The sequence below is a fragment of the Oncorhynchus keta genome, chromosome 26 (assembly GCF_023373465.1).
Source record: "Oncorhynchus keta strain PuntledgeMale-10-30-2019 chromosome 26, Oket_V2, whole genome shotgun sequence".
NCBI lineage: Eukaryota > Metazoa > Chordata > Actinopteri > Salmoniformes > Salmonidae > Oncorhynchus > Oncorhynchus keta.
The window spans coordinates 42,014,392-42,031,515 of record NC_068446.1 but is presented as its reverse complement, the minus strand read 5'-3'; the positions used below and the strand labels follow the sequence as shown (position 1 = coordinate 42,031,515).

General features: G+C 49.4%; 2 protein-coding genes across 52 annotated transcripts; one reads left to right on the top strand and one right to left on the bottom strand.

The window, feature by feature from the left end:
- Positions 1-457: 457 nt before the first annotated feature.
- Positions 458-7,666, top strand: LOC118359379 (aromatase). 2 transcript variants are annotated; one of them, XM_052480915.1, is made up of 11 exons: positions 458-476; positions 554-650; positions 1,740-1,989; positions 2,318-2,468; positions 2,685-2,839; positions 4,222-4,398; positions 5,117-5,231; positions 5,371-5,485; positions 5,587-5,749; positions 6,165-6,406; positions 6,654-7,666. In XM_052480915.1, the coding sequence occupies exons 3-11, from the start codon at positions 1,881-1,883 to the stop codon at positions 6,912-6,914; spliced, it is 1,488 nt and encodes a 495-aa protein (XP_052336875.1). In that variant the 5' UTR covers positions 458-476; positions 554-650; positions 1,740-1,880; the 3' UTR covers positions 6,915-7,666. The 2 variants fall into 2 exon arrangements, with proteins under 2 accessions (XP_052336875.1, XP_035593825.1); XM_035737932.2 differs by lacking the exon at positions 458-476 and having other exon boundaries at positions 554-646.
- LOC127912120 (uncharacterized) lies at positions 7,349-15,425 on the bottom strand. Of its 50 annotated transcripts, XM_052480916.1 has the most exons (6): positions 11,338-11,806; positions 8,744-8,793; positions 8,209-8,696; positions 8,088-8,128; positions 7,778-7,944; positions 7,459-7,613 (listed from the first exon to the last, which is right to left on the bottom strand). In XM_052480916.1, exons 1-6 carry the CDS (start codon positions 11,547-11,549, stop codon positions 7,459-7,461), a joined length of 1,113 nt encoding a protein of 370 aa, XP_052336876.1. In that variant the 5' UTR covers positions 11,550-11,806. The 50 variants fall into 50 exon arrangements, 3 of the variants coding, with proteins under 3 accessions (XP_052336877.1, XP_052336876.1, XP_052336878.1); XM_052480917.1 differs by lacking the exon at positions 7,778-7,944 and having other exon boundaries at positions 7,349-7,613; XM_052480918.1 differs by lacking the exon at positions 8,088-8,128 and having other exon boundaries at positions 7,778-7,955; positions 8,239-8,696.
- Positions 15,426-17,124: the final 1,699 nt, after the last annotated feature.

The following is a 17,124-nucleotide window of genomic DNA, read 5'->3' as shown; positions in this document are numbered from 1 at the left end:
GAGTTTGGGTTAAATGCGCAAGACGCATTCAGTTGTATAACTGACCAGGTAGGTCTTTCTCTTCTCCAACTTCTTGACAGACAGGGGCAAATGTATTAACATTTCTTCTGTTGTAAATTTGCTGGATAAAAACCCTATTGTTATCCTCAAATTAGCTGGGTCAGTGTGACCTGTTTAATTTATTTCTTTCTTCAGTTGATGAATTATACGGTGGTTCGCTTTCTTTTGAAGGTTAAGTGAGCCTGTTTCAATCAAAATGAAAGACCTACAGTCATACTTGAGAGACCAGGTCTACTCTATAATCTCCAACATTAAGTCTTTTTTTTGTGTTCACTTTGGGGTATACTTTTCCAGTTAAAAGGTAGCCAGGCCCTTCACTATAGCTCTATTGTTTTGCTTTGGCAGCCTTTTTGGTGAGAGGTTCATGCATTTAACGGCACTTGAGGGCCTAAATTGGTAGTGTAACCAAGCAACCGGTAAGTTGATATTCAACAGCTTGGATGCCTGTGATTTATCAGATAAAAGAATACTGATCATCTTTAAAACCAACCAGGAGCAGAAACAGGGGCACAGGAGTGGCTACACAGGAGACGGACTGTAGCCAGGCTAGCGGCAGACTACTCTGGGGCAGTCCAGGATGAGAGCGGTAGGTATTATCCTTTTCCTACATAATGACAATTCTATAAATAAGGGGGAAATTTTTTGTCTGTATGTTCTAATTAACTAGAGGGAATTGTTTTCTCTCTGAGGAACAAGAAGTGTCAAGAGGGATATTCTTGAAAAGAGGCCTATAAGCCTATAACAGAATATCATTGAAATTTGTACAATTTTAAACATAAAAATAAAAAATCTGTATTATACAATGTTACAGCAAACAAACCGTGTCTTCTAGAGGGGACGATGACGAGAACAAAGATGACCAAGTTTCTCCGATAGATAAAGAAACAACAGCATTAGTACATTCTGATAAAATGACAGACACCTCAGCCTTCCCCTCTGGTTTCAGAAGGTTCTAATATCTTTGATGTCTAATTTGCTAAACTCTAGCCTTGGTAAGACATCTGGAACTGTACATAGCAAATAGTACAACTGGTCATCTTAAAAAGCTTTCGTTGGTTGTGTTATGGTTACCGTGTTCACATGTTGTACCAACCCCATAGGACAAGGACAGGAGAAATATTTAGAAGGGGATGAAAAGAGAGCAAGGGTTGTCACGGAGTTTAAGGCTTTTGTTTTGACAATTTGAATCGCTCTGGCGACGTCCCAAATGGCACCCTATTCCCTATTTAGTGCACTACTTTTAACCAGGACCTATAGCGCCCTATTCCCTATTTAGTGCACTACTTTTAACCAGGACCTATAGGGTTCTGGTAAAAGAAAATATTTAAAAAAGTGTCCACTACATTGGGTGTAATTTGGTTCTGGAAATTCAGGGTGATTCAATACATATACCGTAAACTCTTAGAATACTTTTTTCTTCGGCTGTCCCAATAGATAAGCGACAACTACTTCGGTGAGGTGCAAATCAAATCAAATGTTTTATTTGTCACATACACACATGGTTAGCAGATGTTATTTCTTTCTTCAGATGATGAATTATACGGTGGTTCGCTTTCTTTTGAAGGTTAAGTGAGCCTGTTTCAATCAAAATGAAAGACCTACGGTCATACTTGAGAGACCAGGTCTACTCTATAATCAGTGGGACATGTTTTTACTTTTTAAAATATTTAACCAGGTAGTCTCCTTGAAGTAAGTCAGAAGATCTTTTTCCCTGGGGGGGGGAAGAGAGAGAGAGAGATAAAACTTGGAAGGAGAATAATAACTGGCAGAGTGCTCCAGCTGTCATCATAACACAGCAGCCTCCAGACCTCCTCACTGTAATGGCCACCAGTATAGTGGATGACACGAGCCTGTCTGGAGTCCTGCTGCTGCTGCTCTGTCTCCTGCTCATCACGGCCTGGTGCCGCACTAACGCCTCACACATACCAGGTAAGACCAATGATGTATGAAGGATGTGTGAATGTGTCTACGGGGGCGACGACGACACACACCCACTCTCTCTTCGTCTAACAACTATCACCACTGTGTAATATGAAATGTCATAATGTCTTTTTTTTTTTTTGATCGAAGATGAAACCTTTTGAGGGGTAATACATTTTGGAATTGTATCTCTAATATTTCATATAAAAGTTGATAGCCAATAGTTCACTAGAAGGACCTTGGCTATTCATCTAATATAACGGTTATTACTGTAAAACGGTGGCAAGTAGCAATCCTGTACTAACCTGCGTCTCTACTGTACGTGCCTCTATGGCAGGTCCTTTCTTCTGGGCTGGTCTGGGTCCAATCCTGTCCTACTCTCGGTTCATCTGGAGTGGGATAGGAACAGCCTGTAACTACTACAACAAGAGATATGGGAGTATGGTTCGGGTCTGGATCAACGGAGAAGAGACTCTCATTCTTAGCAAGTAAGTTCTGTTGAAATGGAATTGTAAAATACTCCACTCATTCAGTTCGGTGGGGGTAGGGGGTGATATTCATCAAGCGTCTCAGAGTAGATCTAAGATCCTCTACCTCCCATGTCCGTTCATTATCATTGAAAAAGTAAAAACTTATCCAAGATCAGCAGTACTCGTTTGAGACTCTCTATTTATGACACTCTTGGTCTCTCACTCTTGCTGCAGGTCCTCTGCTGTCTACCATGTCCTGAAGAGTGCCCACTACACAGCCCGGTTCGCCAGTAAACGAGGACTGCAGTGTATCGGGATGGACGGGAGAGGTATCATCTTCAACAGTGACATCCCACTCTGGAAAAAAATGAGGACATATTTTGCGAAAGGTAAACGACAGAGACTTGAAGTTTATCTATTACATGATTATCTAACTCACTAACATTTGACTCACTCTTACTAGATGTCAAATTAATTTATGTTCTGGTCTGATACAGGGTTGGGATCAATTCTATTTAAAATCAAATCATATTGTATTTGTCGTATGCGCTGAATACAACAGACCTTACCGTGAAAGACTTACTTACAAGCCCTTAACCACCAATGCAGTTCAAGAAAGAGTTAAGAAAATATTTACCAAATAAACTAAAGTAAAAAATAATACAAAGTAACATAATAAAATAACAATAATGAGGCTATACACAGGGTGTACCGGTACAGAGTTAATGTGTGGTGGTACAGGTTAGTCGATTAGAAATGTCCTTGTTTTTGAAAGAAAAGCACATTTTTTTGTCTATTAACATAACATCAAATTGATCAGAAATACAGTGTAGACATTGTTAATGTTTTAATTTACTATTGTAGCTGGAAACAGCAGATTTTTTTAAATGGAATATCTACATAGGAGTACAGAGGCCCATTATCAGCAACCATCACTCCTGTGGTCCAATGACATGTTGTGTTAGCTAATCCAAGTTTATCATTTTAAAAGGCTGATTTATCAATAGAAAACCCTTTTACAGTTATGTTAGCACAGCTGAAAACTGTTGTCCTGATTAAAGAAGCAATAAAACTGTCCTTCTTTAGACTAGTTGAGTATCTGGATCATCAGCATTTGTGGGTTTGATTACAGGCTCAAAATGTCAAAAAACAAATAACTTTCTTCTGAAAATCATCAGTCTTTTCTTGTTCTGAAAAATGAAGGCTATTCCATGTGAGAAATTGCCAAGAAACTGAAGATCTCGTACAACGCTGTGTACTACTCCCGTCACAGAACAGCGCAAACTGGCTCTAACCAGAATATAAAGAGGAGTGGGAGGCCCCAGTGCACAACTGAGCAAGAGGACAAGTACATTAGTGTCTAGTTTGAGAAACAGACTCACAAGTCCTCAACTAGCAGCTTCATTAAAAAGTGCCCGCAAAACATCAGCCTCAACGTCAACCGTGAAGAGGCAACTCCAGGATGCTGGCCTTCTAGACAGATACTCTGTCCAGTGGCTGTGTTCTTTTGCCCCTCTTAATCTTTTATTTTTAATGTCCAGTCTGAGATATGGCTTTTTCTTTGCAACTCTGCCTAGAAGGCCAGCATCCTGGAGTCGCCTCTTCACTGTTGACGTTGAGACTGGTGTTTTGCGGGTACTATTTCATGTAAATAGTCCGGTGCCCATTTTTATTAAATGTATAGGGTGATTTCAATTCACTCAATGGAATTCTTCCTGAATTGTCTGAATTGAAAAGGAATTGAGCCCATCCTTGGTGTTGTGTGTGTCAGCTCTGACAGGGCCTGGTCTGCAGCGGACAGTAGGGATCTGTGTGAGTGCAACAGACAGGCACCTGGAGCGTCTGCAGGAGATGACTGACCCCTCTGGACACGTAGATGTTCTCAACCTGCTGAGATGCATCGTAGTGGACATTTCTAACAAACTGTTCCTCAGGGTGCCTCTCAACGGTCAGTGGCAGGGTGTGTGTGTGCGGGGGGAGGGGTTTGTCTGTGTGGGTGTGCCTGCATGCATGTGGGGATGTCTGTTCTCTGTCCTGGCACCCCAATGGTGGAATCAGCTTCCCCCTGAAGCTAGGACAGCAGAGTCCCTGCCCATCTTCCAGAAACATCTGAAACCCTACCTCTTCAAAGACTAACTTAAATAAACCCCCCTTCTCACATCAATCCCTCCCACCCCTTTACTAGCTCTGACTTTGCTGATAGCTACTTTATTGAGGAAAAGTGTACATACTATGACTGTGATATGTGGTTGTCCCACCTGACTATCTTAAGATGAATACATTAACTGTTAGTGGCTCAGGATAAGAGAGTATGTTAAATGACTCACTACTGTAAGTTGCTCTGGGTAAGAGTGTGTTAAATGACTCACTACTGTAAGTAGCTCTGGATAAGAGTCTGCTAAACGACTCACTACTGTAACTCTCTCTGGATAAGAGTCTGCTAAACGACTCACTACTGTACCTCTCTCTGGATAAGAGTCTGCTAAACGGCTCACTACTGTACCTCTCTCTGGATAAGAGTCTGCTAAACGACTCACTACTGTACCTCTCTCTGGATAAGAGTCTGCTAAACGACTCACTACTGTCAATGTAATGTAAATGGACATCCTTAACACATTAAATTATGCCAAGCTTTGACTGTGTGCCTTGTACTTTATGTAACTCAGAGAAAGAGCTGCTATTGAAGATTCAACACTACTTTGACACCTGGCAAACGGTTCTGATCAAGCCTGATATCTTCTTCAAATGTGGATGGATGTACAAGAGGCATCAACAAGCAGCGTAAGTTCACACATGCACTTAAAGTCTCTATGTGGTAATTGGTGATGTTCACTCTTCGGGGGGGTGCGTAACTGAAGGTGTGTAGTAGTTTTGTAGAAGGTGTGTAGTTTAATCAAGTGTTTTGACGTCTCGTCTCTAGCAAGGAGCTACAGGACGTGATGGAAAGCCTTATCCAAACCAAAAGAAGAATTATCAGTGAAGCTGAAAAACTGGATGATGATATTGACTTCACCTCAGAACTCATCTTCGCCCAGGTCTGTTCTGCTGATTAATTCAAATCATATCATTGTATAGGGTGTCACTAAGAGAAACCTGTCAATCTTCCACTCTCTCGGCGCATGTGTGTGTTGACCAGAACCACGGAGAGCTGTCGGCGGACGACGTGAGACAGTGTGTGTTGGAGATGGTGATAGCAGCCCCAGACACTCTGTCCATCAGTCTGTTCTTCATGCTCATGCTGCTGAAGCAGAACCCTGAGGTGGAGATGAGGATTGTAGAGGAGATCAGTACTCTCATAGGTGACTATGCCTTTCTAATAATATATAATATGTGGTCCTTCTGTAGCTCAGTTGGTAGAGCATGGCGCTTGTAACGCCAGGGTAGTGGGTTCGATTCCCGGGACCACCCATACGTAGAATGTATGCACACATGACTGTAAGTCGCTTTGGATAAAAGCGTCTGCTAAATGGCATATATTAATATGTGCCACATAGCAGACGATTTTATCCAAAGCGACAGCAACATACAGTACAATGAGTGCATATATTTTTAGTATGTGTTAATGATCTCTGCGGGACCCACAACATTGCTAACACCATACTCTTACTCTCTGAGCCACCCTTGACTAATAATTGAGACAAATATCTCACGGATGACAAATGATATATTTTAGGCACACCATGCTGACAATCTCATGTTCACTTCTATCCACAGGAGAGAAGGATGTAATGACAGTTGACTTCCAGAACTTCAGAGTGCTGGAGAGCTTTATCAATGAGTCCATGAGGTTCCATCCTGTGGTAGACTTCACCATGAGGAAGGCGCTGGAAGATGACGTCATCGATGGGACCAAGGTTTCCAAGGGAACCAACATCATCCTCAACATAGGGCTCATGCACAAAACTGAGTTCTTCCCCAAACCCAACGAATTCAGCTTGGAAAACTTTGATAAAACTGTAAGTGAGAGTTGGGGTGGTCCTAATTGCTTAAAAGCATTGCATTGCAAACTGTTGTCATAATTGATGGACAGATCTGTGAAATCATTCAGAAGTAGCATGTGGTTTACCTGGTTCCAGATCTGTTTGTGTCGTCTTGCCAACTCCATTGATTCATGCCGAACATTATAACGACCATAAGACAGCACAAGACAGCACAAACCGATCTGGTACCAGGCTATGATTGACCTCTCCTTTTTTCCATCAGGTGCCCAGTCGTTTCTTCCAGCCGTTCGGCTGTGGCCCCCGCTCCTGTGTGGGTAAACACATTGCCATGATGATGATGAAGGCTGTCCTGGTGACGCTGTTGTCGCGGTACACGGTGTGTCCTCGTCATGGCAACACACTGAGCAGCATCAGGCAGACAAACAACCTGTCACAGCAACCCGTGGAGGATGAACACAGTCTGGCAATGAGGTTCATACCAAGACAGATACTGACCACCACTACTGACCACAGCCACTACTGACCACAACCACTATTGACCACCACCACTACTGACCACCACCACCACTACTGACCACAACCACCACTACTGACCACAACCACCACTACTGACCACAACCACCACTACTGACCACAGCCACTACTGACCACAATCACCACTACTGACCACAGCCACTACTGACCACAACCACTACTGACCACCACCACCACTACTGACCACCACCACCACCACCACTAAACTGACCACCACCACCACTACTGACCACAACCACCACTACTGACCACAACCACTACTGACCACAACCACCACTACTGACCACAACCACCACTACTGACCACAACCACTACTGACCACAACCACTACTGACCACGACAACCAATATAACCTGTCCTGATCCAAAAACCTGTCACAGCAACCTGTTGAGAATAAATATGAACACAGCCTGACCATCAGGGTCATACCCAGAATGACACAAGCAGCCTCCACTGACCACAACCAGCCTCCACTGACCACAACCAGCCACCACTGACCACAACCAGCCTCCACTGACCACAACCGGTCACCACTAACCACAACCAGCCACCACTGACCACAACCAGCCTCCACTGACCACAACCAGGCACCACTGACCACAACCAGCCACCACTGACCACAACCAGCCACCACTGACCACAACCAGCCACCACTGACCACAACCAGCCACCACTGACCACAACCAGCCTCCACTGACCACAACCGGTCACCGATAACCACAACCAGCCACCAGCCACCACTGACCACAACCAGCCTCCACTGACCACAACCAGCCTCCACTGACCACAACCAGTCTCACCTATAACCAGCCTCCAGCCACCAGCCTCCACTGACCACTGACCACAACCAGCCTCCACTGACCACAACCAGCCTCCACTGACCACAACCAGTCTCCACGGACCAGAACCAGCCTCCACTGACCACAACCAGCCTCCACTGACCACTGATCACAACCAGCCTCCACTGACCACAATCAGCCTCCACTGACCACAACCAGCCTCCACTGACCACAACCAGCCTCCACGGACCCTCCACTGAACCAGCCGGACACCACTGACCACAACCAGCCTCCACTGACCACAACCAGCCTCCACTGACCACAACCACTGACCACAACCAGTCACCACTGACCACAACCAGCCTCCACTGACCACAACCAGCCTCCACGGACCTAGAACCAGCCTCCACTGACCACAACCAGCCTCCACTGACCACAACCAGACTCCACTGACCACAACCAGCCTCCACTGACCACAATCAGCCTCCACTGACCACAACCAGCCTCCACTGACCACAACCGGTCACCACTGACCACAACCAGCCTCCACTGACCACAACCAGCCTCCACTGACCACAACCGGTCACCACTGACCACAACCAGCCTCCACTGACCACAACCAGTCACCACTAACCACAACCAGCCACCACTGACCACAACCAGCCTCCACTGACCACAACCAGGCACCACTGACCACAACCAGCCACCACTGACCACAACCAGCCACCACTGACCACAACCAGCCACCACTGACCACAACCAGCCACCACTGACCACAACCAGGCACCACTGACCACAACCAGCCACCACTGACCACAACCAGCCTCCACTGACCACAACCAGCCTCCACTGACCACAACCGGTCACCGATAACCACAACCAGCCACCAGCCACCACTGACCACAACCAGCCTCCACTGACCACAACCAGCCGCCACTGACCACAACCAGTCTCCACGGACCTAGAACCAGCCTCCACTGACCACAACCAGCCTCCACTGACCACTGATCACAACCAGCCTCCACTGACCACAATCAGCCTCCACTGACCACAACCAGCCTCCACTGACCACAACCAGCCTCCACGGACCTAGAACCAGCCTCCACTGACCACAACCAGCCTCCACTGACCACAACCAGCCTCCACTGACCACAACCAGCCTCCACTGACCACAACCAGCCTCCACTGACCACTGATCACAACCAGCCTCCACTGACCACAATCAGCCTCCACTGACCACAACCAGCCTCCACGGACCTAGAACCAGCCTCCACTGACCACAACCAGCCTCCACTGACCACAACCAGACTCCACTGACCACAACCAGCCTCCACTGACCACAATCAGCCTCCACTGACCACAACCAGCCTCCACTGACCACAACCGGTCACCACTGACCACAACCAGCCTCCACTGACCACAACCAGCCTCCACTGACCACAACCGGACACCAGCCTACACTGACCACAACTAGCCACCACTGACCACAACTAGCCACCACTGACCACAACCAGCCACCACTGACCACAACCAGTCATCACTGACCACGACCAGCCACCACAACCAGCCGTCACTGACCACAACCGGCCAGTTACCACTGACCACAACCAGCCTCCACTGACCTAGAACCAGCCACCACTGACCACAACCAGCCACCACAACCAGCCGCCACTGACCACAACCGGCCAGTTACCACTGACCACAACCAGCCTCCACTGACCTAGAACCAGCCTCCACTGACCACAACCAGCCACCACTGACCAGAACCAGTCACCACTGACCACAACCAATCACCACTGACCACAACCGGCCAGTTACCACTGACCACAACCAGCCTCCACTGACCTAGAACCAGCCACCACTGACCACAACCAGTCACCACTGACCACAACCAGCCACCACTGACCACAACCAGCCACCACTGACCACAACCAGTCACCACTGCCCTAGAACCAGCCTCCACTGACCACAACCAGCCTCCACTGACCACAACCAGCCACCACTGACCACAACCAGTCACCACTGACCACAACCACAACCAGCCACCACTGACCACAACCAGCGACCAGCCTCCACTGACACCAACCAGTCACCAGCCACCACTGACCACAACCGGTCACCACTGACCACAGCCAGCCACCAGCCTCCACTGACCACAACCAGCCACCACTGACCACAACCAGCCACCACTGACCACAACCAGCCACCACAACCAGCCGCCACTGACCACAACCGGCCAGTTACCACTGACCACAACCAGCCTCCACTGACCTAGAACCAGCCACCACTGACCACAACCAGTCACCACTGACCTAGAACCAGCCTCCACTGACCACAACCAGCCACCACTGACCACAACCAGTCACCACTGACCACAACCAGTCACCACTGACCGCAACCAGTCACCAGACACCACTGACCACAACCAAAACCAGCCACCACTGACCACAACCAGCCTCCGCTGACCACAACCAGTCACCAGCCACCACTGACCACAACCGGTCACCACTGACCACAGCCAGCCACCAGCCTCCACTGACCACAACCAGCCACCACAACCAGCCTCCACTGACCACAACCGGCCAGTTACCACTGACCACAACCAGCCACCACTGACCACAACCAGTCACCACTGACCACAACCACAACCAGCCACCACTGACCACAACCAGCCACCAGCCTCCACTGACACCAACCAGTCACCAGCCACCACTGACCACAACCAGCCACCACTGACCACAGCCAGCCACCAGCCTCCACTGACCACAACCAGCCACCACTGACCACAACCAGCCCCCACTGACCACAACCAGCCCCCACTGACCACAGCCGGCCCCCACTGACAAGAAGCGGCCCCCACTGACCACAACCGGCCTTCACTGATCATAACCAGCCAACACTGACCACAACCGGCCTCCGTTGGCCACAACCAGCCTCCACTGACCACAACCAGCCACCACTGACCACAACCAGCAACCACTGACCACAACCAGCCACCACTGACCACAACCAGCCACCACAACCAGCCGCCACTGACCACAACCAGCCTCCACTGACCTAGAACCAGCCTCCACTGACCACAACCAGCCTCCACTGACCACAACCAGCCACCACTGACCACAACCAATCACCACTGACCACAACCAGTTACCACTGACCACAACCAGTTACCACTGACCACAACCAGTCACCACTGACCACAACCAGCCACCACTGACCACAACCAGTCACCACTGCCCTAGAACCAGCCTCCACTGACCACAACCAGCCACCACTGACCACAACCAGTTACCACTGACCACAACCAGTCACCAGCCACCACTGACCACAACCACAACCAGCCACCACTGACCACAACCAGCCTCCGCTGACCACAACCAGTCACCAGCCACCACTGACCACAACCGGTCACCACTGACCACAGCCAGCCACCAGCCTCCACTGACCACAACCAGCCCCCACTGACCACAACCAGCCACCACTGACCACAAGCGGCCCCCACTGACCACAACCGGCCTTCACTGATCATAACCAGCCACCACTGACCACAACCGGCCTCGGTTGGCCACAACCAGCCTCCACTGACCACTGATCACAACCAGCCTCCACTGACCACAACCAGCCACCACGGACCTAGAACCAGCCTCCACTGACCACAACCAGCCTCCACTGACCACAACCAGCCTCCACTGACCACTGATCACAACCAGCCTCCACTGACCACAATCAGCCTCCACTGACCACAACCAGCCTCCACTGACCACAACCAGCCTCCACGGACCTAGAACCAGCCTCCACTGACCACAACCAGCCTCCACTGACCACAACCAGCCTCCACTGACCATTGATTACAACCAGCCTCCACTGACCACAACCAGCCTCCACTGACCACAACCAGTCACCACTGACCACAACCAGCCTCCACTGACCACAACCAGCCTCCACTGACCACAACCGGTCACCACTGACCACAACCAGCCTCCACTGACCACAACCGGTCACCAGCCTCCACTGACCACAACCAGCCACCACTGACCACAACTAGCCACCACTGACCACAACCAGCCACCACTGACCACAACCAGCCACCACTGACCACAACCAGTCCACTGACCACAACCAGCCACCACAACCAGCCGTCACTGACCACAACCAGCCACCACTGACCACAACCAGCAACCACTGACCACAACCAGCCACCACTGACCACAACCAGCCACCACAACCAGCCGCCACTGACCACAACCAGCCTCCACTGACCTAGAACCAGCCACCACTGACCACAACCAGTCACCACTGCCCTAGAACCAGCCTCCACTGACCACAACCAGCCTCCACTGACCACAACCAGCCACCACTGACTACAACCAGTCACCAGCCACCACTGACCACAACCACAACCAGCCACCACTGACCACAACCAGCCACCAGCCTCCACTGACCACAACCAGTCACCAGCCACCACTGACCACAACCGGCCACCACTGACCACAGCCAGCCACCAGCCTCCACTGACCACAACCAGCCACCACTGACCAAACCAGCCAACCCACACCAGCCTCCACTGACCACAACCAGCCTCCACTGACCACAACCAGCCACCACTGACCACAACCGGCCCCCACTGACCACAAGCGGCCTCCACTGACCACAACCGGCCTTCACTGACCACAACCAGCCACCACTGACCACAACCAGCCCCCACTGACCACAGCCGGCCTCCACTGACCACAACCGGCCTTCACTGATCAAAACCAGCCACCACTGACCACAACCGGCCTCCGTTGGCCACAACCAGCCACCACTGAACACAACCAGTCACCACTGCCCTAGAACCAGCCTCCACTGACCACAACCAGCCTCCACTGACCACAACCAGCCACCACTGACTACAACCAGTCACCAGCCACCACTGACCACAACCACAACCAGCCACCACTGACCACAACCAGCCACCAGCCTCCACTGACCACAACCAGTCACCAGCCACCACTGACCACAACCGGTCACCACTGACCACAGCCAGCCACCAGCCTCCACTGACCACAACCAGCCACCACTGACCACAACCGGCCTCCGCTGGCCACAACCAGCCTCCACTGACCACAACCAGCCACCACTGACCACAACCGGCCCCCACTGACCACAACCGGCCTCCACTGACCACAACCGGCCTCCACTGACCACAACCAGCCACCACTGACCACAACCAGCCCCCACTGACCACAGCCGGCCTCCACTGACCACAACCGGCCTTCACTGACCAAAACCAGCCACCACTGACCACAACCGGCCACCAGCCTCCACTGACCACAACCAGTCACCAGCCACCACTGACCACAACCGGTCACCACTGACCACAGCCAGCCACCAGCCTCCACTGACCACAACCAGCCACCACTGACCACAACCGGCCTCCGTTGACCACAACCAGCCACCACTGACCACACAACCAGCCTCCACTGACCACAACCAGCCTTCACTAATCACCAACCAGCCACCACTGACCACAACCAGTCACCACTGACCACAACCAGCCACCACTGACCACAACCCACCAGCCACCAGCCTCCACTGACCACAACCAGTCACCAGCCACCACTGACCACAACCGGTCACCACTGACCACAGCCAGCCACCAGCCTCCACTGACCACAACCAGCCACCACTGACCACAACCAGCCTCCGTTGCCACAACCACAACCAGCCACCACTGACCACAACCAGCAACCACCACAACCACCACTGACCACAACCAACCAGTACCACTGACCACAACCAGCCACACTGACAACCAGCCTCCACTGACCACAACCAGCCACCACTGACCACAACCAGCCACCACTGACCACAACCAATCACCACTGACCACAACCAGTTACCACTGACCACAACCAGTCACCACTGACCACAACCAGCCTCCGTTGGCCACAACCAGCCACCACTGACCACAACCAGTCACCACTGCCCTAGAACCAGCCTCCACTGACCACAACCAGCCACCACTGACCACAACCAGCCACCACTGACCACAACCAGTCACCAGCCACCACTGACCACAACCACAACCAGCCACCACTGACCACAACCAGCCACCAGCCTCCACTGACCACAACCAGTCACCAGCCACCACTGACCACAACCGGTCACCACTGACCACAGCCAGCCACCAGCCTCCACTGACCACAACCAGCCACCACTGACCACAACCGGCCTCCGTTGGCCACAACCAGCCACCACGGACCTAGACCAGCCTCCACTGACCACAACCAGCCTCCACTGACCACAACCAGCCTCCCCCACTGACCACAACCAGCCTCCACTGACCACAATCAGCCTCCACTGACCAACCAGCCTCCACTGACCACAACCAGCCTCCACGGACCACAACCAGCCACCACTGACCACAACCAGCCTCCACTGACCACAACCAGCCTCCACTGACCACAACCAGCCTTCACTGACCAAAACCAGCCACCACTGACCACAACCGGTCACCACTGACCACAACCAGCCTCCACTGACCACAACCAGCCTCCCACCACTGACCACAACCAGTCACCACTGCCTCCCTAGAACCAGCCTCCACTGACCACAACCAGCCTCCACTGACCACAACCAGCCACCACTGACCACCACCAGTCACCAGCCACCACTGACCACAACCACCAACCAGCCACCACTGACCACAACCCACCACACCAACCAGCCACCACTGACCACAACCAGTCACCAGCCACCACTGACCACAACCGGCCACCACTGACCACAGCCAGCCACCAGCCTCCACTGACCACAACCAGCCACCACTGACCACAACCGCCACCACTGACCCTCCGTCACCACTGACCACAGCCAGCCACCAGCCTCCCTCCACCAGCCACCACACAACCAGCCACCACTGACCACAACCAGCCACCACTGACCACAAGCGGCCTCCACTGACCACAACCGGCCTTCACTGACCACAACCAGCCACCACTGACCACAACCAGCCCCCACTGACCACAGCCGGCCTCCACTGACCACAACCGGCCTTCACTGATCAAAACCAGCCACCACTGACCACAACCGGCCTCCGTTGGCCACAACCAGCCTCCACTGACCGCAACCAGCCACCACTGACCATATCCACTGACCTGGTCGGTGGAGGAGAATGACCACAACCAACACTGACTTTTACCTCTGACCATAACCAGGACTGACCACAACCATCAATAATCTGACCACAACCAACACTGACCAAACTGACCACACCACAACCAACGCCAACCACACTGACCTGACAGGTGGAGGATGAACACAGCCTGACCATGCCCAGAATGATCACACATTTTACTGGCCACTTGATCACAACAGCTGAGACACACCTAGCACTGACCATATAAATGTAAATACATGAGTTACCAAGACTGTACAAACAGATATGGGACCAGGTACTACTACTGCTGGGCTATAGTCAATACTTTTTCTGTTTAAAGGATACTATCCCACACAACTATAATACAGTATTGCTACACTAGACTACATTTTCAACACTAGTCTGTGCATTTTTCTACTTATTTTCTTGTTGCAAAATTACACTTTCTAGTTGTTTTTAAAACCATGTCATTAAAAATGTATAAAGAATAGTTTGTATCATGTGCATAACTACTGTAAACATTTACTCAATAAAATTACAATTATGTAATAAATATCTTTGTAAAACAATTGTTATCCTCAGGTCTTGAATCTTAAACCTCTTTTGATATGGTTAATTGATATGGTTTGATATGGTTAATGGTGGTAGCAGAAATGAGAGATACTGTCTTGTGTCTGAATACCTATACTAGAGCACTACGTACAGTACCAGTCAAAAGTTTGGACACACCTACTCATTCAAGGTTTTTCTTTATTTGTACTATTTTCTACATTGTAGGATAATAGTGAAGACATCAAAACTATGAAATAACACACATGGAATCATGTAGTAACCCCAAAAAAGTGTTAAACAAATCAAAATATATTTACAATTTCAGATTTTACAAAGTAGTCACCCTTTGCCGCATACTCACGGTGTGGCAGGGTAGACTAGTGGTTAGAGCATTGCATTGGACTAGCAAGGTTGCAAATTCATATCCCCGAGCTGACAAGGTAAAAATCTGTCGTTCTGCCCCTGAACAGGCAGTTAACCCACTGTTCCTAGGCCGTCATTGAAAATAAGAATTTGTTCTAAACTGACCTGCCTAGTTAAATAAAGGTAAAAAATATATATATAATAAATACTGGGTCTCATGCCTCAATGAGCTTATCCTTTGCAGCAGACTTAACTCTGGGTCCTCCTTTCCTGTGGCGGTCCTCATGAGATCCAGTTCATCATAGCGCTTGATGATTTTTGCGACAGCACTTAAAGAAACTTTCAAAGTTCTGGAAATGTTCTGTATTGACTGACCTTCATCTCTTAAAGTAATGATGGACTGTCATTTCTCTTTGCTTATTTGAGCTGTTTTGCCATAATATGGACTTGGTATTTTAACAAATAGGGCTACCTTTTGTATACCAACTGATTGGCTCAACTGATTGGCATTAAGAAGGAAATCAATTCCACAAATAAACTTTTAACAAGGCACACTTGTTAATTGAAATGCATTCCAGGTGACTACCTCATGAAGCTGGTTGAGAGAATTCAAAGAGTGTGCAAAGCTGTCATCAAGGCAAAGGGTAGCTTCATTGAAAAATCTCAAATATAAAATATATTATGATTTGCGTAACATTTTTTTTGGTTACTACATGATTCCATGTGTGTTATTTGATAGTTTTGATGTCTTCACTATTATTCTACAATGTAGAAGAACCCTTTAATGTGTAGGTGTGTCCAAACGTTCTACTGTATTTAAATATATTTCAGTTTAATATGTTATACATTTGCAAAAATGTATAAATACATTCCATGAAATAACAAACAAAAGTGTAAATCGTAGCCATTTATAGTTTATTTGCCTAAGCATGACCTTCATCCACGTACCAATTTGTTTTCCAAACATTTATTTTGCGTGTCAACAATTAGACATTGTTTAAGTTACCCCCCCTAGTACCCTACCTGAGCTTTCATGAGCTCTTTATCAAGCTGTGAAAAGCATATCTCTTCAAATACTGAGGTCATAGAGTTAGCGAAGTTGGGTTATTTCTGTAGCAAATGAAAATAGGCATTTTTATATCAGAAAATGTAGACTATCATACCCATATGTTAAGAACAGACAACAAATACCTTGTGAAATGTTGTTAGAGGTTCTTGTTCTGTAAGGATGAGACCGTTTCTCTATGTCCTTCACCACCCGCTGTCTAGCTAAACTGTCTTGCATAGAAGCATTCTTCTGAGAAAGCGTAAGGTGTTTATTTTCTTTCAGAAGGCTGTGTATATCTTGTCTTACCGTATTATAG